At 47.3% G+C, this 26,652-nt stretch overlaps 3 protein-coding genes and 1 long non-coding RNA gene across 11 annotated transcripts in view; 1 reads left to right on the forward strand and 3 right to left on the reverse strand.

Annotated features, from left to right (window-relative positions):
- The window catches only part of ENO1 (enolase 1), a 100,376-nt gene that overhangs the window by 36,036 nt on the left and 37,688 nt on the right, over nucleotides 1–26,652 (reverse strand). The gene's annotated exons all lie outside the window — the stretch shown is intronic.
- LOC127392866 (solute carrier family 2, facilitated glucose transporter member 5-like) lies at nucleotides 322–10,344 on the reverse strand. Of its 4 annotated transcripts, none has more exons than XM_051637308.1 (12): nucleotides 10,226–10,344; nucleotides 8,535–8,633; nucleotides 7,937–8,097; nucleotides 7,307–7,431; nucleotides 5,180–5,332; nucleotides 4,971–5,096; nucleotides 4,503–4,690; nucleotides 4,002–4,112; nucleotides 3,413–3,514; nucleotides 2,938–3,013; nucleotides 1,862–1,989; nucleotides 322–1,145 (listed from the first exon to the last, which is right to left on the reverse strand). In XM_051637308.1, the coding sequence occupies exons 1-12, from the start codon at nucleotides 10,280–10,282 to the stop codon at nucleotides 912–914; spliced, it is 1,560 nt and encodes a 519-aa protein (XP_051493268.1). In that variant the 5' UTR covers nucleotides 10,283–10,344; the 3' UTR covers nucleotides 322–911. The 4 variants fall into 4 exon arrangements, with proteins under 4 accessions (XP_051493268.1, XP_051493269.1, XP_051493271.1 ...); XM_051637309.1 differs by lacking the exon at nucleotides 10,226–10,344 and adding an exon at nucleotides 9,589–9,898; XM_051637311.1 differs by lacking the exon at nucleotides 7,937–8,097 and having other exon boundaries at nucleotides 10,226–10,327.
- Nucleotides 9,909–26,652, forward strand: part of LOC127392869 (uncharacterized) — a 28,997-nt gene continuing 12,253 nt past the window's right edge. For 2 of the 4 annotated variants that reach the window (XR_007891350.1, XR_007891351.1), the window contains exons 1-4: nucleotides 9,909–10,203; nucleotides 10,302–10,423; nucleotides 16,694–16,860; nucleotides 22,282–23,518. This is a non-coding gene — a long non-coding RNA (uncharacterized LOC127392869). The remainder of the gene's footprint in view (nucleotides 10,204–10,301; nucleotides 10,424–16,693; nucleotides 16,861–22,281; nucleotides 23,519–26,652) is intronic. The other 2 variants (XR_007891352.1, XR_007891353.1) reach the window with 2 other exon arrangements.
- Nucleotides 10,810–25,390, reverse strand: GPR157 (G protein-coupled receptor 157). Of its 2 annotated transcripts, none has more exons than XM_051637316.1 (7): nucleotides 25,014–25,390; nucleotides 20,057–20,270; nucleotides 18,454–18,648; nucleotides 17,678–17,935; nucleotides 13,796–15,473; nucleotides 12,667–12,862; nucleotides 10,810–11,989 (listed from the first exon to the last, which is right to left on the reverse strand). In XM_051637316.1, exons 1-4 carry the CDS (start codon nucleotides 25,388–25,390, stop codon nucleotides 17,720–17,722), a joined length of 1,002 nt encoding a protein of 333 aa, XP_051493276.1. In that variant the 3' UTR covers nucleotides 10,810–11,989; nucleotides 12,667–12,862; nucleotides 13,796–15,473; nucleotides 17,678–17,719. The 2 variants fall into 2 exon arrangements, with proteins under 2 accessions (XP_051493276.1, XP_051493277.1); XM_051637317.1 differs by having other exon boundaries at nucleotides 13,796–15,476.

Raw genomic sequence — 26,652 nt, forward strand, 5'->3', positions numbered from 1 at the left:
GGGAGGTTCTTGTTGAGCTCAGTGCCATGTATCTGGGAGACCACTGAGCTCCAACCTGTTCATGAGGGATATGGGGGTATTATTAAAGGATTAAGAGAGGGACTGTTGTTCTTTGGCAACTGAGGTGTAAACACTAGGAAGTGAAATGAGCTAAAGAGCTCAAAGACTAGAGTGCCACTGGAGCACACGGGTATAAATTGGCTGTGAATAAACATCAGCCAGATGGATGACTCCTAACCTCAAAAATGAGGCTTCAGAAGGACTCACCAGCAACAGCTGAGGACTAGTTTTGATTTGGAGGGGACAGTTGAGTGAGCAGAGTAGGGTGAGATCACAGTGATATGTATTTCCAGTTTAGTGGTCCTTTTGAGCACACAAAGGAAGGACAAGAGTTGACAGGATAAATGCCATTATCAGCCCATCTAACCAAGTACCTCAGAGCAACCTCAGCACCAGGGCTTGGCACCACCCAGGCTGAACACTCAGATACAAGAATGACAGTTTCTCAGAGGAATATAGTGCACTTCTTGCACATGATTGACCTAAAACCAGCCCAAGGGCTGGCTTGTGTCACACCTGAGGTGTCAGTCCGGACATCAAGGACATACATCACCTTAGGACATAGATTACTTGATCACAGGAACTGAGCTGGCTGAGAACATTGCCCTTTCCTTGTGACCAATTGCACAAACGGACAGTTTGCTTTGGCAGCGGTTATGCCATGAAGGAGAATGGTCCTGCAAATTACTCACAAAAAAAAACACCCTCAAGAAAACGGCTTATTTGGAAACTCCTGCTGTGGGAGATTTGCAGAAGGTCTGAATGAAGATCAGTATCAATATCAGTGCTGATATATCTCCAGATGAACACATCCTGAAAAATGTCTGGGCCTCGTCAAATTCTGGGCTGGCTCACAAATCACTGCTGGAGGTTTTTTTCTTCCCTGCCTGCCCACCAGGGACAGTGCTGAAATCTTTAAGTTCATCTTTGTCTTCCTGAATCTCCACCTTATTCCTCTTGGCCATGATCTTGTTGATTTCCATGAAGGTTTTGTTCTTTGTCTCAGGTACAATAATGAAGATGTAAATGATGGTGGCGAGGCAGATGGCACAGAAGATGAGGAAGCTATAGGGCCCCAGTCCAGCCTAGGGCAAGGAAAGGATACAGAGCAGGGATCAGAGGAGTATTCCAGTTGGGCACAACACATGACTGGGATATGCTGGACCCTGACATAGCTATGAAAAACCAAAAAGCAGCCACAGTGATGTGTACTTATTTGAAGCTCAATGACTAGTAGTTAGGGGTGGTTCTAGATTCTGTCTTCTCATACCACTACCATGGATTTTATTGGAAACCACCATGGATTTCCAGGAAAAGGAGGGTGGGGATCTGTTACATAAATCAAACTAAATCCAGGAGCTCCCTTTGCACAGGTTAAAATCAGCAACTGTAACAATTTCTAGGTGGCTGCTGCTTGAAGATCAGTTTGAAATGGTGACTCAGAGATCAAAAGCTAAGATTGCCTCCCTGAGACACACCTCACATTCCCAATGTAAGATGGATAATTTGCAGTCCTTTCCATGCTCCTGAATTCAGGATCAGACATTCACCTGGAAAAATAACTGCTGTCTTTTAAATACATACCCAGGAACTGAGTGCAACATCAGTGTAACATTCAAATGTTATTAAAAATGCTGATTGACATCAGGTTCTTGCCCTTAATGTATAATCCTGCACACAGGTACTGGGAACTAACCCGGATATTTACAGCTCTGAGGATCAAAAAGGCTCTCTAAGAAGAGAAGGCTGAAGATACTGATTTTAAGCTGAAGTCTTGCCCTGTCCTGTGGTTCCATCTTACCTCCATGTAGAGGAACACAAGCCCCACGGTGAAGTTGCAGAGCCAGTGCACAGAGCCACCCACCATGAACGCCGCAGGCCGGGATGACTGCAGGAACATCTCTGTGATCATCACAAAGGGAATTGGACCTGGAAGGCAGTTGCATATTTGAAAATGCCCAAGGCAATTCTCCCACTCTGAATTCCTAGATTTCACTGTTCGTTGCTGTGGCCAGCGATGGTTTCTAACCTATTAGTGTTTAGAAACACTCAATAAATCAAATAAGGGATAAAAACCCACAAACCAATACACCACAAAACAGGGCAACTAAATTAATTTCTTATGCTCACAGGCAGGAATCAACCTCTTCTCTGCTATGGCAGCACCCTAACCATGAAACCAACTCTAGCACAAATTGTAAAATAAGATTGATAAACACAAACTGTCTCTCCAGCAAGCATCCTATGACTAGCAACTAAGCCATTACTTCTTAAAAAAATCCAAAAAACTAAAAAAACATTCAAAAAAACTCCCACAGCAAACAACGGAGAAACACCTCAATACATGCAGGTGCTGGAAAAATGATGGGTGGAGCAAGGGTCTGGCTGGGCTTTCAAAGCTGAACAGACAACTCTGCCATGCTGAGAAGCTGAGCCAGGACAAAGCCTTTCCAATATCCACATCCATCTGCATATCTTCTTTCTGCAAAGTCATCTGCAGGGCCAGATGTGTCATTTGAGTTCCTTCTAATTTGATTTGTTGCCTGCAGACAACAGCATGGAACCTATCTGCCCGGTTGATAGGGCTCATTATCTCAGCATAGTTTTGCTCCAGATCTTTCTGGGTGAATTCTCAGGCACAAGCCCAACTGTGTCCTTGCTTTTCCCCTTTAAAGCCAGATGCTCTCCAGTCTCATGGACACAGCCAACAAATCACTGAAACAGAAAAGTCCAGCTGACAATTAACAAGGTGCGTAGCTGCACAGAGAAGAAGTTCAGCCTCCTTGGATTAGCTCTACAAAGCTTTTGATTTGGAATTTGATGTAACACTTGGCTTTACCCAGCCTGTGGAGGCTGGATGAGGCTGTGTGTACTTACTGGCTCCTATAGCATGTCCAATGATGTAGACAATGACACACACTATGCTTAGGTAGGACATCCATGAGACAGTGTTCTGTGAAGAATTAAATCGTGCATTAGATGTGGTTTCTACCTGAACATCAACACATTCAAAGCACTATGTGTAGTAAGTTTTGAAGGTCTTCTAAATCTAGTGTCACCCTACAGTACCAGAAATGTCCATACTGAGCCACAAAAATCATAGCCTGGGTGTGATACTTGCTTCCAACAAGTGGATGCAGTGGTTATTATGAACATGACATAATGGAAGTAGTATTGAGGCAAACAGAATCATGGCTTTTCCTGGGTTTACTTTAGGTAAATATACAAGTACAGAGACTTTTCATGCTTCCTCCTCCCCCTCCAGGGTGTAGAGGAAACTCCAAAATATACCAATGGCCTGGAAGGTCCAAGAACTCATGGGCAGGATCACCTGAGCTGTTCAGCAACTCACCTGGAGATTGAGGGCCAAAGTTAACACTGCACAGGAGAGACAGCACAACCCAAAGCCAGCAAGGAGAAGGATTTTCCTCCCCAGGGATTCCACAATGAAAACCTGAAAGAAACAGAAGAGAGTCAGAGACCAGACAATTGGGGCACAGCACTTCTTATTGCAACAATATTTATTAAGGTAGCCTCTGTCTTTTAAGAAATCCAGTGAAATTTTCACAATCTACTGATAGATCATGGGCATGATATCACCCAGGAACAGCAAAAAGAAGGATGTGTCAATAACACAGAGAATAGGCAGGCTGTCCTTCAAGACCCAGTCCCAGTAAGAGCTGGGTAGAAGCCCTGCATGATCACACAGGACAGCAAAAGGAGGGTGTATCAGCCTGGAGACCAGAGACTGAAAACTTGCAAGATGTGAGAAATGAGCAAGATTAATCACTTTGGTGAACAGAGCTGCCTCCAACCAAGGAAAACTGCAGGGCATCTATCTGCAAAGCAGCTCCCACGTGAGTGACATAACCTAGTACAAACAGTGGCAGAGAGGGGAGAGGGGACAAGCTGGAGCTCAAAGAGCCCTGACAGAAACTTACAGCAAGCAAAGTCATGACGACGTTGATGGCACCTATGGACACGGTGACATACTGAACATTTTTGTCGTCCACTCCTGCTGACTGGAAGATTCTGTCTGCGTAGTAGAAGACCTGCAGCAAAACCACAGCTGTGTTGACATGTAGCCAAAGGCAGAACACAGAAATCCCATTTTGGCTGCTTTTGGATCCTGGAAGTGGTGCACAGAAGCCTGAGAAATGAATTCTTTCCTGTTTGGCAATGTTGGTGTTTGGATCCAGGCACAAGGACCTTATTCTGAAACATCCTTAGCAGGACAGTTTGACTCTGCATCGTGTACATGCGTGTACTGATTTGGTGCTGGCCACCACAATATGACACAGAATCAGTGTCCCTGAGGAAGGGGCACTCCTGTGTCCCAGGTTCTAGCTCCTGTGTCAGCACTGCCCCACATCATCCACTCAGAAGTCCTGTCCCTGTATTTCTCCCCCCACTGGGCTTTCCCACATGCCTTCCCCACTCACCGCATTAACCCCAGAGAGCTGCTGGCCCATCATCATGACAATGATAGAGATGAGTTGCCACCTCAAGCCTCTGAAGGTGCACAGGCTGAGCACAGAGAACTGTCCTTCTTCCTTTTCCGACTCGTCTTCTCGGCGCATTTCCTCTATCTCATCATACACGTCATCACAGCCTCTCAGCCTCTGCAGAGCTAGTTGAGAGAGGAAGGTGAGTTATGGGCCCCAGAGAGCAGATCTACAGTGAGCTCTCCTGCTTCAAATCAAGACAGAACAAAATGGGCAGCAGTGCTTCCATAGTGGGAAATCAGGGATTCACATATGCAGAGAATGGAGCAATGTTGCAGGAATTCCATCCACCAGCAACACCTCAATGAAGAATTTCACACCCACTTGCTGCACTGGGCTGCTGTTGTGTCCCAGAGTCAGGTAATCCCATTCCACTTTCCCTTTCATTAAAGGCTGGTACTGTACCTTGTCGTGCCTGCTCTTCATTGCCCTTTTGTATCAGCAGATATCTGGGACTCTCAGGGAAAAAAGGCAATATAAGGAGCTGAAGAAGTGATGGGATCCCAGTGAGCCCCAGCAGCACAGGCCAGCCTGCAACAAGTGAGACAAGATGACAAATGTGACAAATCATTACCCTGTGGAGCCCACAGAAAAGTCCCAAGCTGAGGCTTTACCTTCAGCATTCCCAAGGATGCTGTTGAGACCAAGGATCTGAGCTGAAAGGATCCCAATGGTGATGAAGAGCTGGGGTACTACCCCAATAGCACCTCTCAGATTTTTGGGGGACAGTTCTCCAAGGAACATGGGAACCACATTGGAAGCCAGACCTAGGAGTTAGAGAACAACGTTAGACATACAGATGCCTGACACGAGCATACTCACCATCTTTTTCCCCATGAGAGACCAAAGTGATCCCTGCCGGACCACAGCACATATGGAAACCTCACCCTCAAGCCCTTCTGCTCATCTTCTGGCCAGTGAATAAGCTGTGTATGTTTTCCTCACTCTTCAGAGGAAGACGGGACAAAAAACATGTGGTTCACTCAATACATGGAGAGGTACAAAATCCATCACTGCATCTGGTGCCCTCAGAAACTCTGACATTGGGAGTGCAACCTGCCCATCTTCTGGGGCTTTGAGGGTCTAGCTTATTAACTGCTCAGCAGCAAAGCATTTTAGGAGCCCAATAAAACTAGCAGAAGTCTGTCTTGCCTACAGAGCTGGCAAGTGATTTGGAGGCTCTCAACGATCATCTTCCTAAAAGCAGCTTTCTCCCAGCAAGATATGCCAAGTACTTCAACACAGTACATGCAAGGAAAAAATGTGTGCTAGGCCACATTTGGAAACAGACTGAAAGTGTAAAGGAGAAATTTCTACTTCCCCTAAAGCAAGAAAAGAAATCAGTATCCAAACAAGCTAACGTGAGGGTGAAGGATGTGACATCTTGCCAGCTTTTAAAAATTCACTACTCTGTTTTGTAGGGAGCTCTGCTAGCTTGGGATCTCTTCTAGGTAGTATGCTGGAGTAGGTATTTCTACTCTGCTAGGACACTAGAGATGTGAGTTATTTTGAGGAACACTGCATAGCCACCCTCAGTAACCCCAGGGAGCTGCCAGTTCCTGTGCTTACGCTGTAAAGCCTGGCAGGCAAAACCCAAACTCCTGGACTCAAATGACCACAAGACTCTTATATTTCTAAAGCTCCTAGCCTTCAGGAACTTTGAGTTACAAAGGTGATCAGGCTGTTATCTGAAAGCCAAAAGGCACGGAAGCAAGTATGAAAGTAACTAGAAAGGATTAGAAAACACCTGGGGTGTAGTGTTTCAAGTTCACAACTATAACCAACCTTTTAACTGCCCAGATTAAACCATGCTTGCAGTGCCTCTTGGGCTACTGCATCCAAGTAACAGGAGCTTTAACTGCTCAGGCCCTGTCAGAGCAGGGCTGCCAGCACCAGAGCCACCCTCTGCCAGGCAGGGTGACACCAGGTGGTACTAGAGCCCAGAGAAAGCAGGCATGGTCCAGAACCTTCCCTTCCCAGATACCACATCCACAGTCCAAGTGAGGTCAAACTGGGAAAGGCAAGTCAGAACAGCCAGTCCAGATTCTTCTAGCAGTTATAAATAACTGGAAACAGGGATCACACTTAACAAGTCCCTTAGTATTTATTCAGTGATCCAATGCTAAAAGCAGCTGACAGGCTCAGGAGAGTCAAAGCCAAAACAAAACCACTGGACCAGATACATTTCCTGCCTTGGCTTCCCCACTGCAACTGCTGCACATCACAGATCTTGTTGTTTTTTGTATTCTGATTTTGTCTTTACAGGGTATCCAAGCTCACTAATAAACTGTGGAGCAACTGAGCCTGAAAGCTGTTAGGACACGTAGCAGCCTGGCTCTGCACAAGCTCAGTGCAGTTTGGCAGGGGGCACCCAGGCTGCTGTAGCTCCAACACACACCCTCTTATCCTTGGCTTCCCACTATCTTTGCAGTAAATCCAGTGGCTCTGAACCTGTTATTCTCCCTTCTAACACTTCTTTTCCCCTGCAGGATATCCCAGGACTGGATATCTGGCATTGTCTCCTCTGTGCGTCTTAAATTCCAGTCTCCCTTCCATAGTTTACTCAAGATCTTTAGTACTTCTGCAACATGCAGGTGACAACAGTCATTCAGGCAAGTACAGCAGTGTTATGCAGATGTATGGCTCAGAGGTGCTACCTGTGAAACCATCTGTTGTGAGAATAAAACAAACTTGACATAGCCAAGAATATATTTATTGCTCTGTCTTTACCATCCACTTACCAGCATATATTCCCATGATAACACGTGAAAGGATGATTACTTCAAATGTTTTTGCTAGCTCTGAGGTTCCCATAAGGATTGCAGCAATGATGGAGAAGAGGTTATTTATCAGCAAAGTGCCCTTTCTGCAAAGTATTAGAGGAGACAGATTCAGTTTATTTTTTCTAAGACCACAACAGCAGATAGATCCCCTCTGTGCTACACTGTCCAAAATTCCAATGAATCCCTATCCCAAAGACTCAAAGAGAAAATGGCAATTGTCCCATTTTTCCTGCAGGGAACAGAGGCTTCAAGAAAGAACTGAAGTTTCTCCAGAAACCTGAACAGCAGAAACTGGGCCTGACCTCAGATCTCAGCCCAGGACTTTCATCTTTGCTCTGCACCTGGCTCAGTGCCCAGCACATACAGCCCTGGACGGTACTGAAACTGTCCAAGTTCCTCCACACATGGGAGACAACTTGTATTGCTGAGATCAGCAACTAATCCCCAGCCTGTCTGTCTTACAACCAAGGTGTGTGTGACATGGTCGTGGTCCTGATGGCCTGGGCAAGCTGGAGTGACCGGTGAGGCAAGTCTTATCTTAACCCACCAAACTGCTGGAGACCCACCTTACACACCATTGTCACATACCGGCCACAGTTGTTGACCAGAGGCCACACCATGAGGGACCCAAAAAAGCCACCCAGGGGGAACATGGACACAGTGAGAGACCAGAGCAGTGTCTGGAAGCCACTGTCCATGGGCACTCCATTCCTGTCGAAGTAGGTTTGGTTGTAAAAGTCCTGCATGTACTGGAATGAAATACAGAGCATGTTTAGCACAGTGAGTAACATTTCCATGCTGTAAAAGCCAGTTAACAATTGCCATAAAGCTTTAAACAAACGTCTTGATAAAAACCAGAATGGCTGAATTAGAAAACAAATGCAAGAGAGGGATGAACCCTGGACTAGATAACTGTTACCACAAGCTTTCCTGTCTTAGAGCATTTGCCTGGTTTCCAGAAGGGAAGGCATTTCTTGTGCCTGGTCTCTCCTAGGCACAATGTCTGAATGGTTTTGTTACACACCTTAACAGCCCATCTCCCTTCTCCTCTCCTGACTGCCTGATGATTTAAGGCATGAAGAACAAGCATCTGCCCACAAACACCCGTAATCTACTGGTAGGCTCCTGCCTTGTTTTGCTTGTAAAGCTACTCCCTGGTCATGGTCCACTCCACAGTCCAACCTACCGGGGATGGAGAGTTGATGACAGACACGTTGTAGCCATACTGAAAAGAAGATCCAAAGGCAGAGATCAGCGCCACCAGCGCCAGCGTGAGGGTCATTTTCTGCAGAGGGGAAAGAAAAACCACACACACACACAGCACCTTAGAAGCAGGTTTGGCTTTTAGGTAAAAATGGCATTCAGTAAACAGAAATAACGTACACCAAGAGGTGCCTTCTGTGTTTTTCACTTCATGTCACTATAAAAAGCAAGCCCAATGGGTTGTTTCCATTATAACTTGTTTTGTTCCACTTGATTTGCACATAATCATTACAGTAATTCATTCTACTCTTTCTTGGTATTGATGGATCATTTGGATGATGAATAATTTAAGTTACCATTTTTAAAACACCACCCCACAGGGAAAACAGTTGTGTGCAGTTATTCTTTTTCCAGCATGCACATTGTTTAGTGAAATAACACAGGGCACTGGCACAGGAAAGCTTTAAGAAGAACAGATTTTGCATGAAGTGGCAAAATCCCTTTCCCATTCATTTGTTCTGCTCCCACATTTCAGGATCAAGCTGTTTATGGATCTAATCCAATTGCCACTGAAGCCAATTAGAACTTTTCCAAGCAGCTCAGCGAGGGCTTGGTTGTGGGGTCTAAGAGCAGCACTTTGCAGTGAAGCAGAAGGGTGAAACTGCCATCTGGAGCAGGATCAAACAGCAACCCTGTTTGTGGGTACACAGTCCTCAGGGTTACAAGCAACTTGCTTTGCAAAACAATGTAGTTGCTCTTGAGTCCTCAGGCTGGCCCTGTGTTCCATGAGCTGCTTTTCTGGGTTTGCTTTTTATAACTCACTAATATATCTAATTGAAAAGTTACTTTGTTGATGTTGAGACATTCAGATGCATATAATTTTATGTCACCATCATTCATCTTAAAGTCTGCAAGGTTTTGTATCTCAACACAGGTCCCACATAAAGGATCTATCATCTCCCTAATAGAACATTTGTCTGAGGAGCTGCTGGTACTCCTTATATTTGTTCTGTTCCTCAGGAGATCTAGCAGCTCACCTCCAAATATCTGCAGAGTTTAAGGCACTGCAGGAGATCAAAATTCAAGTTGATATCTGAGTAAGGATCAGGAGGAAGCTGAGGTTTCCCGCCACATTTTCTCAGAGTAGACTGTTGACATTCTCACATTGGTGATGAAAAGCAGGCTGGCTTGCTCTCATTAGACAAACCCCAGGAGCTCAAAAGAGCCACTGGTGTTAATTATTCACATTCAGCCCTTTTACGAAAACCTCTGGCATATATGGAGCATTGCATTGTGCAATATTCCACAAAAATGCTGCTGTGAAAGCCAGCCCCCATCCAGAAGCATCTAAAACTGATTAGAAAGTAGGAAAGAGAAAACACACAGAGAATGGGAAAGTCACACAGAAGTTACATGGTAGATCAGCTGCGGGCAAAGAGAGAAAATCATGAGACTCAGTGCAACACTACCCTGCAGACAAACACAAACGGAATTCAAGAACATGTATGTGTTGCTGCTTTCCCTGTGGGATCAGTTGTGGCTACGTTAGCCCTAAAGATCGTCATGATCTTCCTCCACGTGCACCTGCAGATCTCAAACAGCTCGTCCTGCATCTCTGCAGATTGGTTGGAAGTTGGAATCTCAGGTTGGAGGTACAGAACCTGGAGTACTCACCCCCTTTGAACCACCGTCATGGTCAGAGCTCTCCTGCTTCTCTCCTTTCAACTTCATTTTGCTGTTTGAATTGCAGATGGTGAGTCCAGGCTTTTATAGCCCGGTCAGAGCAGGCAGGGAAGGAAACGCCCTACGCAGAAAAACTCCTCTGGAACTTTTCAGGAAACATCCAATCAACGACGGGCTCTACCAGCCGGAGTAAGTGGTTGTCTTATCATTCTCTTGCTCAGCGTGGCTGCCTCGTGTCTTCTCTTTCTCTTCCTTGTTCAAGTCTGTCGCTGCTGGGTCAGATGTTCTTGTGCCAAATGCTGACTCAAAACAGAGGCGCTGCCTAGCTACGGGGGAAACGGCCCATCTGCCTGCAGCGAGCCGGTGCTGTCACAGAGGCTCCCGGCTGGCAGGATGCTTTCGCGACTTCCCCCCTCCCCAGATTCGGAGCGGGTTTTTAAATGAACCCCAGGGCTCCCACCCGGCCAACGCCTCTCACAGAGGAACGGGCGCTGCGGGGCCGCATCTGAGAGCGGAGATGAGAACACTGCCCTCACTCCGCCCTCAGATGGTTACTGACCGAGACCGACGTTCACTTTACCAATAAACCGGTTTATTAAAGAGCGGTTACACGAAGGGATGAGGTTTAGGAAAAATGTAAAACCGGCAAATGGTTGCCAAGGGTACATCAGGAAAGTAACGCAAGAAGTGCTGTGTCCTTAAGACGTTCTCTCCGAGAGGGGGTTGCGGATCAAAGGAGAAGGGCAAGGCCGACAAAATTCCTCCTTTAAAGAGGTGGCGGGGTGTGTGCAAGTATGGGGGGTTGTGCGATTTCGTTCCCCTCCCGCGGGGAGGCGGTTCCCCTCCCGCTGCTGGTCTGTGGGGGCTGCAGCCCCCCAGGCTCCTTCCCCGGCAGGCAGCGCAGGCTCCTCTCCTTGGCAGGGTCTTTGCTTTCCTTTCTCCTTGAGCAGCAGACCTGGGTTTGGTCCGTTAGCTGGGCAGAATCAGCAGAAGGTCTTTGCTGTCTTAAAAAGCACTTTGTTTAGACTTATTGGAGGAAGAACTGTTTCCCACACCGTCCAACTAGAAGGGCTGGATTTATTGTAGGAGCTGCTACATGAGCTGGTTTTCCCCAGCTGTCTGTATAGTAACAAGGTAAGGCTGAAGCAATAGAGCTGCTGCTCCTTCCTGCTTGGGCAGCTGGAGAGGCTGTGCTCCAGGGAAAACAGCATCCACTGGTGCAGCCTTGGGATGTTTGCTACAGGCCACAGTGATAAAATTCAACTGCATTAACCCTTCTGCAGCCACAAACTGGGTGGGCTGGAATACTGCTGCATGTCCTAACCTTGCACAGACCAAGTTGGTCAAGACACTTTTGCAGTTCAAAGGGAACAGGTTCATCCTTTTGATTTCTGTTTCTCATTGTGCACAGAACAGGCTGGTTTTCTACCAAAGCACATTAGTCCCTTTCCCTCCACATGCAGGGTATGCCACGTGTTGCTGGCTTAGTATTAACCTCCTGTGTTAAGAGTCTACTTTGAACAGCACAGGACTTGGTTAATAGTCGACTACAATTCCTAGATTTTATCAGAGAAATGCAAAGTTCACAGATACCTCCAGCAGCCAGAGAAATTGGAACCTTGCTATTGGTCCACCTGTCTTCAGCAGCCAGCCTGAAAACATGCATCCTCTGGAGTGACACGAGTTGCTCATGTGTCTTGCATGCGTTCTTTGACTGCCTGCAGCCTCCCTTCCTCCAGGTGAAAGCATCCTGCTCTAAGAATAGAAAGGGGAGCAGAGCCCTGTTGCTTTCAGGGTGGTGAAATGTAGTCCCCTAGATTTCTTGCCATTGCTCTTTTACTGCATTTGTTATAAGTTGATGTGCTCATGACTGCTCAGTGGATCCCACCTCGTGTTTCAAGAACTACCCCTGCTTCAGTCCCAACTAACACATGGTATCTTAACTGAAGAGATCAAAATCAAAATATTGAATTCACCCACAACATCTCTCTGCCTTCCTCTGCATTCCCAGTAAAAGCTGCAGCTGGCTGGCACCAACCAAGGCACTCTGAGCTAGCTCAGTGTTTCCCATGCTGCCTTCAAACATTGCTCAGAACACTCCAGAACAAGTGGGACAACCCAAAGCTCACTCTGCAACCAGTTTAGTTCTCACTTGCACAGATCTTTGGCCAGAAGAGGGAAAACGTAAGCCATTCTGCCCCAGGGCTGGGGAAGTTGCAGGAAAGGCAAACTTCTAATGAAATTCCTGTTCTTTAAAGGCAGTACCATTCTCCTGGGAGCTCTTGACAGAATGGAAGCCATTCTGAGACTCAGTAATTATAAGAATTCTCTATAATGGCCTTTTAGCTCCTTCCCTGAATAATCTTGACACATACAAAAATCAAACAGGACATGCATGTTTGCCATCAGAAAACCTTCAAGTAAATACCTACTTATGGCAGCAGAACACCTTGAAAATTGTCAATCACAGCAGGAATCTGGTAACATCATCCATAAAGCAGTAACTGACATTGGGATGATCTTGGAAGAGACTGATGAAGGGAGACAGGATGGTCTCCAAGAATTACCTTCTTGGACTTTCAAAGCAATTGCAGAGGTGTAACTTCAAGAGCTCAGATCCTGTTGGACCTGGGCAAAGAACAGAGCCAGTACCAGGTAAAAAGAGCCAGTTTTATAGGCATTTTACAAGCACATTTTCAATTTCAGCTAGGGCACATATTAAGCTTCTTACATCTGCTCTGCACCCCAAAGTGTATTTAGCTGAAGACATTAACTCAGCTCAGGATTCTCTACACTTGTCCACCACATGGTAAGAGCTCCCATGCATGTGTACAGGGAACTCTTTACACTCAGCCCAGTTGTGCTCAAAGCTGGATCTGATGAAATCCTGCTGTCTTTGGCAAAAGTAATTAAAAGGAGAGGTTTCATTTCCAAGAGAATAAATCTACTGGAGAACATGAGCAGTGAGCTATAGAAAAGTGAGGGTTAGATGAGGAGCTGGCAGGCAGCCACACTGCAGCATGCTGATTGCAATCCCTGCAGGAAGGGGACTCCCTGGGAGACATCCCACAGTAGATTGTCCAAAAAAGGGACACTTACAGCCTTTTCACCTGCATTTTGGGGAGTAATTGCACATTTGGTCAAGGTCAAGTCAGTATCGTGTGCATTACTGAGCAATAACTGGGGCCTCAAGGTGAAACAATGATTTATGTAACAAATGATTTGCCTGCAAACAAGTCATATATAGATACTGCTTTATCTGCTGCATAAATGGCTTCCAGCCAATTAAGCAAGAGGTAGATATGGCAGTCTGAGCCCCTAGTAATAGGAAAGGGTGTTGCTGGATAAATAAGCACACCCTGCAGATAAATGACAGCAGACATGAGGCTCTGGAGCCAAAAGGTAAATGAGACCCCATTTTCACTGCACAAAGGCAGTGCTAGGCAGCATCCTGCCAGCCTTCTTCCTTTTACATTGCTGCCCTCAAAGACCATCTCTGAAGAGCCTCAGCCACACAGATGCATCCCCAAAACAAAAGAGCAGGTAGATATGTAAACTTACCACATTGTAACTTGAGAAGCTGGTCTGGGTACTGTCTGGTCCTTTCTCTCTTGGAAGAGTTGTGTGACCCTGGAGAGGTTTCAGAAACTGTTGGATTGCTTGGATATTAAATCTTCATCTGCACTTTGTTCAGCAGAAGCACCTGGCCACACTGCCCTCTTGGACAGTGGTGGGTTCATTTTTCTATCCAGGTCTGTGCCAGCCAAGACCTGCCTGTTGCTGCCAACTCTGCAAGGATTTCTGCAGTTCCCTGTAGGGCTGCACAGACTGCAGGACGTGTGGAATTCAGTGCAGCACAGCAGACATGGGCACTGCAACACTCAACTGTCAGCCTGCCCATGCCTCAGTTGTTTTTTTTCCATGAAATTACTTGAATTTTCTTTAGTTGGACAAGTCCTAGGATGGCCCCAGCTCTCTCCAGCACTAGTCTCACCTACCTTGCAGCCCAACTTCATCTGGAAAAAGTCCAATTTGTAATCTCATGATTACATATCATCTGTAATCTCACGTAGCTGAGAGCCACAGTCCATGAGGTCAACAAGATCCACAAATTCACTTCTCAGAAGCTTATTCACAGCTTGTAGTAATAGGCCAGCAAGAATGAACTGTAGTATATATATACATGCTGGTAACCAGGTTGTTCAAACTGATGAAATGTTTCTCACTCTATCCATACAGAAAATATAGCAAAAGGAATATTATCTACAAACAGGTGGTAAAGATTTTTTTTTCCTGTACATGCCTTAGTCTTTAAGGCAGATACAAAAGAAACCTGGAGGAAGATCTTGCCACAATTTCTCACCCAAATTCTCCAAGGTGCTGAGCCCCATCACAACATGCTTGAACAACACATTGGCAAAGGAACAAAACTTTATTTTGTAAAAAGTTGGAGAAAATGTTTTTTTAAAAAAAGTGAGGAGCTGTAGATAAGGTAAAACACCATCTCCAAATAGCAAACAAAAACCATCCCCTCCCCAGCTCTGCTATGACACTCCCAAAGCCAGAACAGACTGTAGCCTGTGCTTCAGCTGAGGACACCTGGAGCTCAGAGCAGATGCCAGGCACTGTCATACTGCTGGGGAGGGCTGACCATCCAGATATCCCTGAGCACCAAGGGAGCCTGCAGAGTTCAGATTTCCCCAGGACAGTAAACATGCTGTCACCACAACCCCTGATGATGATAACCACCAAGGAGGAGGAATAAACCATCACAAGGAACCATCCATCACCACCACCACACAAGCGTGTTTGCACACTATTGTCCATATTCAAGTGAAGAACAGGAGCCAGGCTGGAGCTCCCTGGAAGACCTCACACACTAGGACTGAAATCCCTGCCCAGAACAGTCCTATTCAGCAGTTACTCAAGTTTTCCTATCACCATGATACTTGTTCATCCCAAAACTCTGAACACATTCACCTTGTCAGACAGAAAAGCAAAACCCCAAACAATATTTAAGATTCGAAGGGGAGGGCAAGGGGAAGGAGGGAAGAAAACCAGGAACCTGGAGTACAGCCAAACAGTATCTTCCAGAGGATCCTGAGCAAAGTTCAAGACCAAAGCAGCTGGTATCTGAACGCTGAGGAGAAGCAGGACCTCTTCTGTTCACTCAGCCACTCCAGTGGTGCTTTTCCCCAGGCTTTAGCTCCCTCTGTGGGACTCTGGGATGATCCTGCACCTGCTCAAAACAAAGCACAGTCAAAATCCAGGACTGCTTCATCTTCCTTCATCCACTGTGCACAGGTTTGCCCTGAGCCAGGACAACAAGGCTTGCTGCAGCTCAAGGCTGCAGCAGCTGAAATCAGGCATGATGGACCCAGTCCTCAAGTCCACCCAGGTGCCCCAACCTCAGCCACCTTCAGAAACATCCAAGTTAAAACTCTCCAATCCACACCTGAAAGAGTTCAGTGTCATCTTCAGAGATAGAGGCTGTAGGGAGAGTTGCATTCCAGCATCACTGCAGACACTGAGGAGACCTGCCAGGAGAAGCCAAGCACTGCTGCACAACACCTCCCCTGTCACCCCTGTGCTGTCTATATTTAGGCTGCAGTCAAGCTTCAGAGTTAGGAACTACAGACACTTCTAGAGGTCCTCCCTTGACCATTTTTCTTTCTCTGTTCTTGCCTGCATGAAGATGGCCAAAGACCACCAAAGACTTGTATTGTCCCAGGTGTTATTGCCAAGGGTTGGGCTCAGCAAACCAGCATGTTTCCCTGAACCCCTGGGAGCTGGAAATGGGTTTCTGTTGAGCTGCACATTCCTCCACAAGCATTCCTCAGAGCTCTGTTATGGAAAAAGGCAAACTGAGAATGAGTCTGTTTTGATTAGGTTGTGGGTTTCTTTTGGGGGTGGCTCTCTTTTCTGTTTGTGGTCTTTTGTTTTCCCTTAAGCCAAGTTGATGACAATCTCCTGTCTGATGCTGGCTCCAAAAAAACTGAACACAGCACAACTCTAAGTCTCAAAATTTAAGATTTACTATCCCATCTTTCTGCAAGATTTTAGCACAGCTCCTCTTCCCAAGTTTTGTGGGATTAACATGAGGTTGAGCTACCAAGGTTGCTACTTAGCTTTTAGGAGCTTATAAGTACCTTTTGACAGATGACAAAGCCTCCTCAAGTCACCTATGCCAGAGATAAGATGTCTTCAATTCAGGAAATAACAGGACTCACCTCTGCCTCCAGTCCCATGAGATCACAGTATCATTTAGCTGTTCTGTGCGTTGTTAAAGTGACTGAACTTAAACTAACAAGAGCAGCTGTAGGACAGCTGGGTGCCTCGAGCAGTGGGAGCCTGACAGCTGCCCTCTCTCCCCAGGCAATTAATGAGGCTCCTGCTCGTTTTCCAAAAACTTGTTATATAACAACAAGAATTGTAAATGGATTTTTTTTTTTTTTTCAGACTCTGTGGTCTCAGAGGACAAGAAGCAGATGTAAGAGGTCTCCTCATAGACCTCCCATACCCAACACAGCTTCATCTCCAGGATGATCAGCCCCTGCTGTGCCCATGACCCAGGCAGGTTTGCTTCCTCTCAGACTCAGCCCTTTTTACTGAGCACCACCTGCAGGGTAAGTACAACAGTAGGAGGTTTTCACACTGTTTCTGAAGAGACTGCAACCCCCAGCACATCAGGGTTTACATTTACCTAAGCAATCAGGACAGCTGCTCTAGGTTTTTACCTCCTTCAGCTGCACTCCTACTGAAGAGAGCCCTATCAGTGTCTGGTCCACAGGCAGGAGCCCCAGCTCCAAGTGCTGTTAAATGGATTAAGTCTGACACCCCTGCACGTTCTGCAGCTGTCCCTCATGAGGTCAAGCCCAAGCAGACAAGATGCCCACACAAGTAGACCAATGCAAGGGCATCAGTGTCCAGTCTTATGCCTGAAATGACAAAGAGCTTCTGCCAAGATTTTGCTCCTACAGATTTTCTATGTAAGCTTGGATGAATCACTTAGTTCTGTTTGTTTTTTGCATGAGTGGGGATTGCATTACTTCATGAGAAATACTTGGGGCACTATATGCATCTGAACTCTGCAGTATTGGACACATGTGCACGGTATTTTACACCAGAAGAGGCCACTAACTCCTCTTCTTCAGTTTTTTCTGCTGTCCTGTCCTTGTGGGCAGACAGCCCTGCAGTCTGGTTCCTCATTTCACAGCTTGAATAAGACACTGCCTCAGCTGATAGGGAAGGGGAATGGCTCAGTTCTGTAAATGGTTTCACCCCAAAGGAGCATGATGGGGACCTGCTCTAGAGTCAAACAGGGAACTGCCACAGCGGCAGCAGGATCCTACCTCTGTCACCTGCTTCCTGAGAGCTGCTTCCCACCCCTCCCATCGTGAAGCTGTGCCCAGGCAGGAGGAAAGACTCGCACTAGATCTTTACCAAGAGAGAAGAACTCCCCACTGAGATGTAGGCAGCCCAGACTCAGGTAGTGGGAAGCAGTGGTTTTGTCTGCTCAGGGCCTGGCATGTCCTTGTGGGGCTCTGGGTGCTGCGAGGAGCTGTTTGATCTTCTCCAAGGCCAATCCAACTCATCGTAGTGGCAGCAGCAAACGGAGGAGAACAGCCGAGCCCGGACAGCCCGTGTGCACAGCACAAACATGATACAGTTGGCACCTCCTTGGAACGTGTTACCAATTCCCTGCAAGGACAAGAGAGGAATTATCCAGTACCCTTCCTACAGGAACCCACCAGAGAAGAGGTAGCACCATGTCACACCAGCACTGCCCAACTGACAGTCTGCAACTCTCACCAACGTGAGAAAGAGATTCAGAAACCTCAGCCCTGCCCGCTCACGCGGCCCCACGGCAGTTCAGGACTGTCCTTTCTACAGCCTGGTCGAGGGGAGGAGCAGGCTGAGCCCCGCTGAAGGGCCGACACCCAACATCTCTGCTCTGAGCCTGCTTTTCCCACCCGCGGCCAGCATTGCTCAGCGCTCCTCTTGCAGTTATTTTCTGTAGCCACTAGATGCTGCTGAAATCGCTACCGCTGAGCAGCCCAGGCAGGGCTTGCCAGCGGGGAGCAGACGTCCTTGCAACACGCGTGGCTTTTTACAGCACACGCTGCATCCTGCCACCAAAGAAAATGATATTAAGAGCAACAAAGCCCTTATCTCCCTCCCATATCCTCCTCCTAATGCACCTCCTGGCAAATACTTACATGCAGGACAACCAGGACGGAGTTTTGCACTGCAGGGGAGTTACAGAGGGTGAGGATGAACCGCACGGTGCTCCAGATGCGGAGGATGATGAAGATGACAGGGATGAGAATCAACTTCTTATCTGCTATGGAAGTCCGGGGCTGAAATGCAGGTGGTCTCGAGAGAATGGGGCGATACTCCGAGAGAGCTGCATGCTTCCAGGGAGGGGGGCAGGGAGACAAAAACAGGAACAAAAAGCTACACACATTGGACATTCAGCTCCAGGGATTCTTTCTGAAGCAAATTAAATCTTTACCTCCTGCCTCTCAGGCTGTGCAGCAGCCACTACTGCAAAAACCACTTCAGCCATAAATACAGCCCAAACCTGCCCCTGGTTGCCTACTGCTCATTCTTGAAAGTGGGAGACCAGGCAGTAAGGAGCCTCAGGAAGCAGGCTACTAGGCTTGGCAAATCCTAGTGATGAGAACTGAGATGCTGCAGTGCAGAAAGCCCTGGGTGCTGCTGCTCCAGCCCTCAGCCACCTGGCTGAGAGCAGAGGGGCAGCTGCCTGCCTCACACTGCTGCTCTGCAAGGGTGAGGGCTGGGAGCAGGGAAGGGAGGGCAGAGTGCCTGGGAGTCCCTGGGTAAGAGCCTGACCAGGTGGGGGGGTCAGGTTTCCAGGCAGTCAGCTGCTGTCTGACAGTGCTGGAACACAGTGTCCTGCCTGATTGATGTCAGGTGACAGTGACAGCACAGCAAACCCTGCCCAGCTCCCCCTTCCCTGGGCCCTTGGGACTGCTTAGAACTACATGGCTCTTCCAACTTGTCTGCAGGATCCTGCCCTAACCAGGTCTGTGTTTATCCCAACTTCCAATGCCATAGCTTCCTCACAGTGAACAAGTTTGCCTTTTCCAGAAGCACATCTATCCAGCTGTGCTTGGAGGTTTTTCCCCTAACATAACTCAGAGAAAAAAAAATATCTCTGGATTTCTTTCCTTCTGCCACTCTCCATCTAAATTTCTCTATTATACAAACATTGTCTTAGATGCCTGGATTTCTGTGTTCACAAGGAAAAACAGCAAATAAGACTGGAATTCTGAAACCCTCCCAGGACAGGGGGTCTTCCTGTATTGTGCATGCATGCAGTGCCTATTGCTATAGTGCCCAGACTCCCAAATGGGGCTTTATGCTACCAGTAACAAAACAGGTATTCACACACACAGTCACTGGGGATCCCAAAACAGCTGAGGTTAGACAGGTCCAGATGCCAAACTCAGGCTTGGTACAAGTGGAAGTGTGGAGGGCTGATTAAAGCTGATTTTTTGTCCTTCACATCATCTTTACATTTCACTCATATACATCCCATAACCCCTGAAGTTTTCCACAGGCTTTTACATTTTTGTGCCAAGTCACTGTGCAATGCTGCTGTGGGCTGCTCAGGCAGGTGTACTGCTGCTGCCAGTGGTGGGTGCATTTCAGTGGCATATGAAGCAACCCCTGCCTGTGCAGCTGCTGAATTAGCAGCAAAATCTTCAGAGCACAGGAGCAACCTGTGACAACAACCACAGAGCAAGGCTGCAAACTCAAGGCTGCAAACTAAGCTGAAAGTAGCAAAATACTCACTGCTCTATTGATGTGCTTCTTGATGAGGATGTAGAGCACTGGCAAAATCACATAGGCCAACATCTCCCAGACCTTGCCTGTTATCAACATCCACAAGACCCGGTCTTCTGCATCCAAGTTGACCCAACACCAGCCCACAGAAACATTGGAGGCATCATAGCCAATCTTCTTCAGAGCAACAGCAGCCACCGTGATGCTAAGGGGGACTCCCCAGCTGAGGAAAGAACATGAAGAGCAAGATTAAACCAGGAACATACTCAGTTTAGTGCCTTCACAGCCCAGGGAAAATGGGTGACAGACCAAGGGCTTCTTCATCAGAATCTTCACCAGACTGCAAATCCACTCCCTAGGGACCTGCTCTAGGAAGGTGGGTCCCCAGTCCTGATGGACAGATGTGGAATCATGTGCTACACTCTGAACTGAAACCTGGCCCACAGAGCAAGCAGTCAGTGTCCAGCCAGGTGAACAGGAGACATCCCACCTACTCCCCTTCTCCCCTGGATACAGGTGGGGTGAAGGATTCAACAAGGCTGCAGCACTGTACAGAGTCACTATCCTGTAGGATCCAGCCAGTCATGACCAAGCTGCCTGATTCCCAGCTTTCAGAACACAAGCAACCAAATCCCACAGTCTGATTCCTAAGTGTCAACTGGCACAGAAGACCAGTATACAAAGAAAGGCACAATTTTATTCCACCAGAGAGTTGTTTGTTTTCAAATAGAGGTGTAGTCAATAGCTTGGGAGCAAACAGATAACTTCTGCAAGTTTCTTCCCAAGGAGATCACTGGCAGTAACAGCAAAAAGCTGAAAAGCAAAGTCATGTTGACATAATTTGGATCTCTGTTTTGATTCTGGCTTCTCTCTTGACAGCAGAGGCAAAGATAGGGAAGCGTTTAATAGAAAAATAACTGGTGACACACATGAATTAAGTCACTCAGCAGCTTGGGATGCCCACAAAAACCATGAGCAAGAACTGAAAAATTCCAGGAGCCTCAGTGTAAGATCCCTCAGCCCCTTCCTGGGTGCTACTGTAAACACCCAGGGTGTCACAGGCCTGTGATGTGCAGCTCACACATTACTCCACAACTGAAATTGTGCCCTGCACTTCATCAAATGCATCACCTGCCCTTCCCATGTTCATCTTCAGAAGGACAACAGACATTTCCTCAATAAATTAGACAAATGCTTCAGCAAGTGCCCAGGCTGAGCTCGCAGCACATCCCACCTGGTCTCTCCAGATACACAGAGCACAAAGCCATTACTGTATCCCTCTCATCACCCTCCTAGTTCACACTCTTCCTTCACTGACAGCCTGGAGCAGCTGCAGAAAACATGAGAAGGATCTTCCTCCCAAAATCTGTTTCACATGCATCAGACTATGTAGGCAACCAGCAGTTGCCTAGATCAGATTATCTGAAATTCCTCAGCCCAACTGAAAATATCAGAGATAATCCCATGATATTAGATCTCAAAAACACCCCATTTCCCACTCTTAAATGATGTCTGTGTTCACTAACCCACAGAACAAGCACCAATATAATACTGTAAAGTTATCAGTCAAGCTTTGAGCATGTCTAGAACATTTTGTTTCAATGTTCAGCTCAGAACAGGCAGTGCTAATCCAAGCCCATGTGGTTACTTGAGAACAGTTCTGCTGCAGGAAGCTCTCCCTGTGCTATTATCAGAGCAGGATTTCTAAAGACATTCCAGACATTGCCACCACCATGAAAGGTCCTACACAACTCAGGACTCATTTTGGTAGAAAATGTTGACTTGCCTGAAAACAGGGATTACAGAAGCACAGACATTCAAATGTCAGTACGCCTGGAAGAGCTGACTACAAAAGTAAGGAAATCAAGAGAACTGGCAGGTCCTTGAAGCATCATATTAAGGCAGACAAGCACCAATGAGCCCAGCACCAAGAAAAGAGGAAGTATATTTAAAAACTCATTTGCCTAAATAAGCTTCTCCACACTGAAATTGAAAGAATTCTATGAGAAGATAAAACCAGGTCAAATTACCAGGCATGGATATAAGAGAGAACAGTTTAATGCTGCATTTATACAAGGGAGGACAGGGAGCCTTCACCTCGAGCAGTGTCCAGCTCAAGTTGTGTCTGTTTTCTTGTCCTCAGAATGCCTGGGTCAGATTGCTTAATCCCACATTGTGATTTACACTGCACAACTGGTTTGTTTTGTTGTTTGTTGTTGTTTTGTTTTCCCCAGAGGCTCTGCCAAGCAGGGAAGACTTGAAGTCACCAGCCTGCACAGGTTGGCCAACAAGCCATCCTACCAGTGAGCCCGCAGGGGGTTCTTTCTGGGGACAGGAGGCTTTGCTCTGTAAGAGAGAAAAAAAAAGTCTTCTGGACATACCAGCCAATTTCAAGAAAGCTTTGAGCACACACTGTAAGCAGAACTTCAAACCTGTTCCAATTTTATTTTTGCCTTCCCTCCCTCAAACATAAACTGAGTTTGCAGCACCAAAGTATCATCACTACTGGTCTACTCCTCATCTCAGGTTTGGATCAACCACTCTCACAACAGGGATGACACTACCCAACTAAGTGATACTAGATATTTAGAAATGCAGAACAAGTGAGGCAGCCTGGAGATTTAAACTTGGGTTGCCAGAACTTACACCTTACAGCTCCATCAATATTTTTAAAGCTAACCAAAAGCTTGTTTTCAAAGGTTGTCTGAGCACAACACAAGTGTAAAAACAAATCAGAGCCTGTAGTTCTCTGGTCTAGAAGAAAGAGGTGGATGTGTCACCACAGGAGTCATCGAGGAACAAGTCTGACAGGTTCCATTCAGTGTGACATCCTCATGTCCCTAAAAAAAAGTAATTCAGGCCTTGACTTCCAACGTGTCAGGTTGGAAGCTCCACTCAGCTAAAGAACAAACAAGCTTCAGTTATACTCAGCATGAGAAAAATAGTCATCTTTACACTTGCCCAAAAGGGAGGGGAATAAGCCCAGGTTCTTGCCTAGACAGTAATACTGGAAACTTAAGTCCTTAAAACATCATGTGCCCTTTGCCACCTTTCCTTTTGCCCTAGACTGGTCTCCCTCACCTACCTTCTGCAGTTAATACATGTAGTAGTATCTGTTCCTATCAGTTGCAGCAGTTCCTATCTATGTGGCAGTACAAGATTTTTAGGCTACAAGGACCCCAGATTGGCAGTGGGGGTTGAGAGCACCAGTGTGAGTGGGAACCATCTCCAAGCCCATGTCCACAATTTGATTGAGTTATCTGTTAATGATAAAACTGCAGAGAAGGAAGAAGGAACATGGACAGAGAAGAGGTCCTCACTTGTTTTTTTCTGGCTTTTCTTACAGACCATAAAGCAGGAAGGAGCTTTAAACACAGCCTGGGAGTCTTGATGAAGCTCTCCAGTGGAAGCTCTCCATCCTGCTCTTCAACCAGAGCAAGGGGAGCTGGTCCATACCAAGAACAGAAGAAGGTATTTTATTTTTACTGCAAAGACCTAAAAATAAACCTAGAGGGAGGTCAGTTTGAGCACTCCCTCTGTCTCAGGGTTAGAATAACCTCTCAGCATTGTCACAGGTTTCAAAGAATGCAGAGATAGTGGCCAACATAATTTCAGTGAACTGGCTTATTTCCTTCCACACTTTGTAGCAGGTGAGGTTGAAAAACATGAAACCAGATAGAGAAGTTGAACAACAGACAATGGGCACCCAACAAGTGATTAGAGAACAGGAAAGTTACAAATAGGCCAGATTTGCATCAGCTCTTTGGTGTAGCCTGCTGCAGACAGCACACCCCCAAAGCAGCCAGGCTGCTGATTTCTCCTCCTTAAGCAACACTTGGCTCTTCACTGGCTCTGTCCTCTCTCTAATTCTTAGAACTCTTTATTCACTGGAAATGAAATAACAAACCCTCTCCACTGTTCCACTGCATCTTACTCCACCTTCCCCAGCAACACCCTGGTGTACCCAGAGGCATGAGTTGTTACCTCAGGCTCTCTCCCATGCAGACCTTGCTGCCAAGAACCAATTAGAACAGGTAGGGCAGGAGCTGAAGTTCCTCCTGATTCACTCTTGGGCTTAATGTCTTTCTCTGTCCCACCTGGACTCAGCTCTGATTCAGTCAACTCCCAAATGATGCTGTTTGAAAACAAAAGGTGACAAATACTTCACTAAGAAACAAAAGTCAATACTTGCCCTGATGCTTTTTTTAAAAACCAGATCATTCCTCTTATAATTTATTGCAAAAGCCTGGCAGCTCAGAGGACTAAAGGATCACTGTTTTGCTCAGTGTGGAGGTAGCACATGATCCCACAAGCTGCAATTGCATAATGAAAGCTTGTACTAAACATGATGTGGAAAAACAGCTCAGTAAATAGCAGAAAGTGAGACATAAAGCTACACTATGGTCTGGTTTGTTTTGCTTTCAATCAAACGTGCCAAAACAACCTTCGGAGTGCTCTTCGAGCCTCCTCCTAACTTAGAGACTACATTCTCCTTTGAGTATTGAATTACAGCAACCTGCCTGGGGAAAGGGGAAGATCTACAAGACCAGGCTGGTACTGGAAGTCAGGGACCTGTGCAAACAGATCCCAAACACAGTTTTCCCAGCGAAACACCAGCACTGCAAACACAAGTTTCATTACAGTATTTCTAGGAGGTCAGAGCAGATTGCAGAGGGAAAGGAGAAGCCTGGATTTTCACTCTCTTACCAGAGAATTTATGTGACTTTCAGCAAGCTTTTTTTTTTTTTTTTAAACTTCTCCACAGCTCCATTTCTTCACAGAGAGGGAACAAATAATCAGGGGAGTTAGTTAGAAGACAGCAAAATCCCAGTCGGAAAGGCACAGCATCCTTAAGAAAAGAGCAGGTGACCGGAGCAGCCGTCCCGGCGCTCCGTGCCCAGCAGTGCCCGCAGGGGTGGGTGCCTGCGGGGTCCTCACCCCCTGCTCCCCCGGGATCAGCACCCACCTCACGGCATGGAAGCAGCAGAGCAGGCCTGTGCCCGTGGGCGAGCCCCTCACAATGGTGAGATAGAGGTAAACGGCAATGGCCATGGTCCAGAAGAAGGAGCTGGTGTTGGAGAAGGTGGACAGGGCGCCCTGCAGCACGCAGTCCCAGGAGGTCCTGTCGAAGTCCTGGAGCACCCCGTAGAAGTAGGAGAGGGCAGAGAGGAGATCCGCCAGAGACAGGTAGAGCAGGAGCTGGCGGGGACGGGTCCGCAGCTCCGGCCACAGGGCATGGGTGCAGACCAGGAGGCTGGAGCCCAGGAAGGAGAGCACGCAGGAGAGCAGCACCACCACCCGCTCCGAGGCGTACAGCTGGGTGGGGGGCAGAGCCCCGGGCATAGCGGAGGCGGCGGGACCCGGCACCAGCCCCGGGAGCAGCCGGGAAGCACAGGGGGGCAGGAGAGGATGAGCGAGGGCAGCGCCGGCTCCTCGGAGCTGCGCGGAACCCAGCCCGGCCCTGCCCGCCCCCCTCCGTCATGTGAGCCCCGGAGCTTCCCCCGGGAAATCCCTGCGGCTGGGCTGGGGTTTGGAGCCGCTCACGTCAAGGCACTTCAAGAGACAAATTCTGCTTCCCCCCGCTGCCCTGAAACCACCTTTTTTCTGCACATCGCAAAAACCGCCGGACCTGCCTGGTCTGGCAGAAGGAACCGAGACAGAAACAAACGCTTCTAAAATGTTGGCTAGCGTATAAAATACGGCTTTTTAGGAGACCTCTCTTCCCCAAAAGGGGTGCACTACTTTCCCACCCTTTCCCAAGAGAAGAAAAAATATATACATAATCGTATAAGAATGGGGGGAAGACCCTTCAGATCGAGTCCAGCCACTACCCCAGCCCTGCCCAGGCCAGCCCTGCCCAGGCCAGCCCTGCCCAGGCCAGCCCTGCCCAGGCCAGCCCTGCCCCGTGTCCCTCAGCACCATCTCCAGGGCTTGGAAACCCCTCCAGGGATGGGGACTCCACCACTGCCCTGGGCAGCCTGGGCCAGGGCTTGACAACCCTTTTGAGGAAGAAGCTGCTCCTAATATCCAATCTAAACCTGCCCTGGCACAACTTGAGGCCCCCAGTTCCCTCACCCCCCTCCGGTGGCACCAATGTTATCTTTACCTTCCACATTCTTTACTTTGGAAGCCTCCAGCACTGACTGCAGGATCCTGCAACCTGTCAAGCAGAAAACGATAAGCAGACACAATAGAGCATTCACTGCCATGTTAAGCAAATGTTAACTGTTGGTAAGAAAGTGGGGTTTTATCCCCCTCTTCAAAGTACGTCCTTGTTTGTGTCTAACTTGCCTGATACTTCTTTGGTTTCTACACAGACAACTCAGACTTTACACTTTGGATTAAGATAGTGATGTGCTCAGTTTCCAAAGGAGATGTTTATTGTTTCAGGTTGTATTTTTCTCTCAACCAGCTTAATCATTTCCCAGCTACTTAGCAATGAAGGATCCTTGCTGAACTCACCCTTTCAAACCAGGTTTCTTTTGACCTGTAAAACAAGGTGCCTTTTTCCCCACCCAAGCTTCTCTCAGCACTCTGAAGCCACCTAGCCCCCTAAAAACCACATCTGAAATATCTGTAAAATCACAAATTATTCAGTGTTCGCA

This window comes from Apus apus, chromosome 20 (genome assembly GCF_020740795.1).
Source record: "Apus apus isolate bApuApu2 chromosome 20, bApuApu2.pri.cur, whole genome shotgun sequence".
NCBI classification, from domain to species: domain Eukaryota; kingdom Metazoa; phylum Chordata; class Aves; order Apodiformes; family Apodidae; genus Apus; species Apus apus.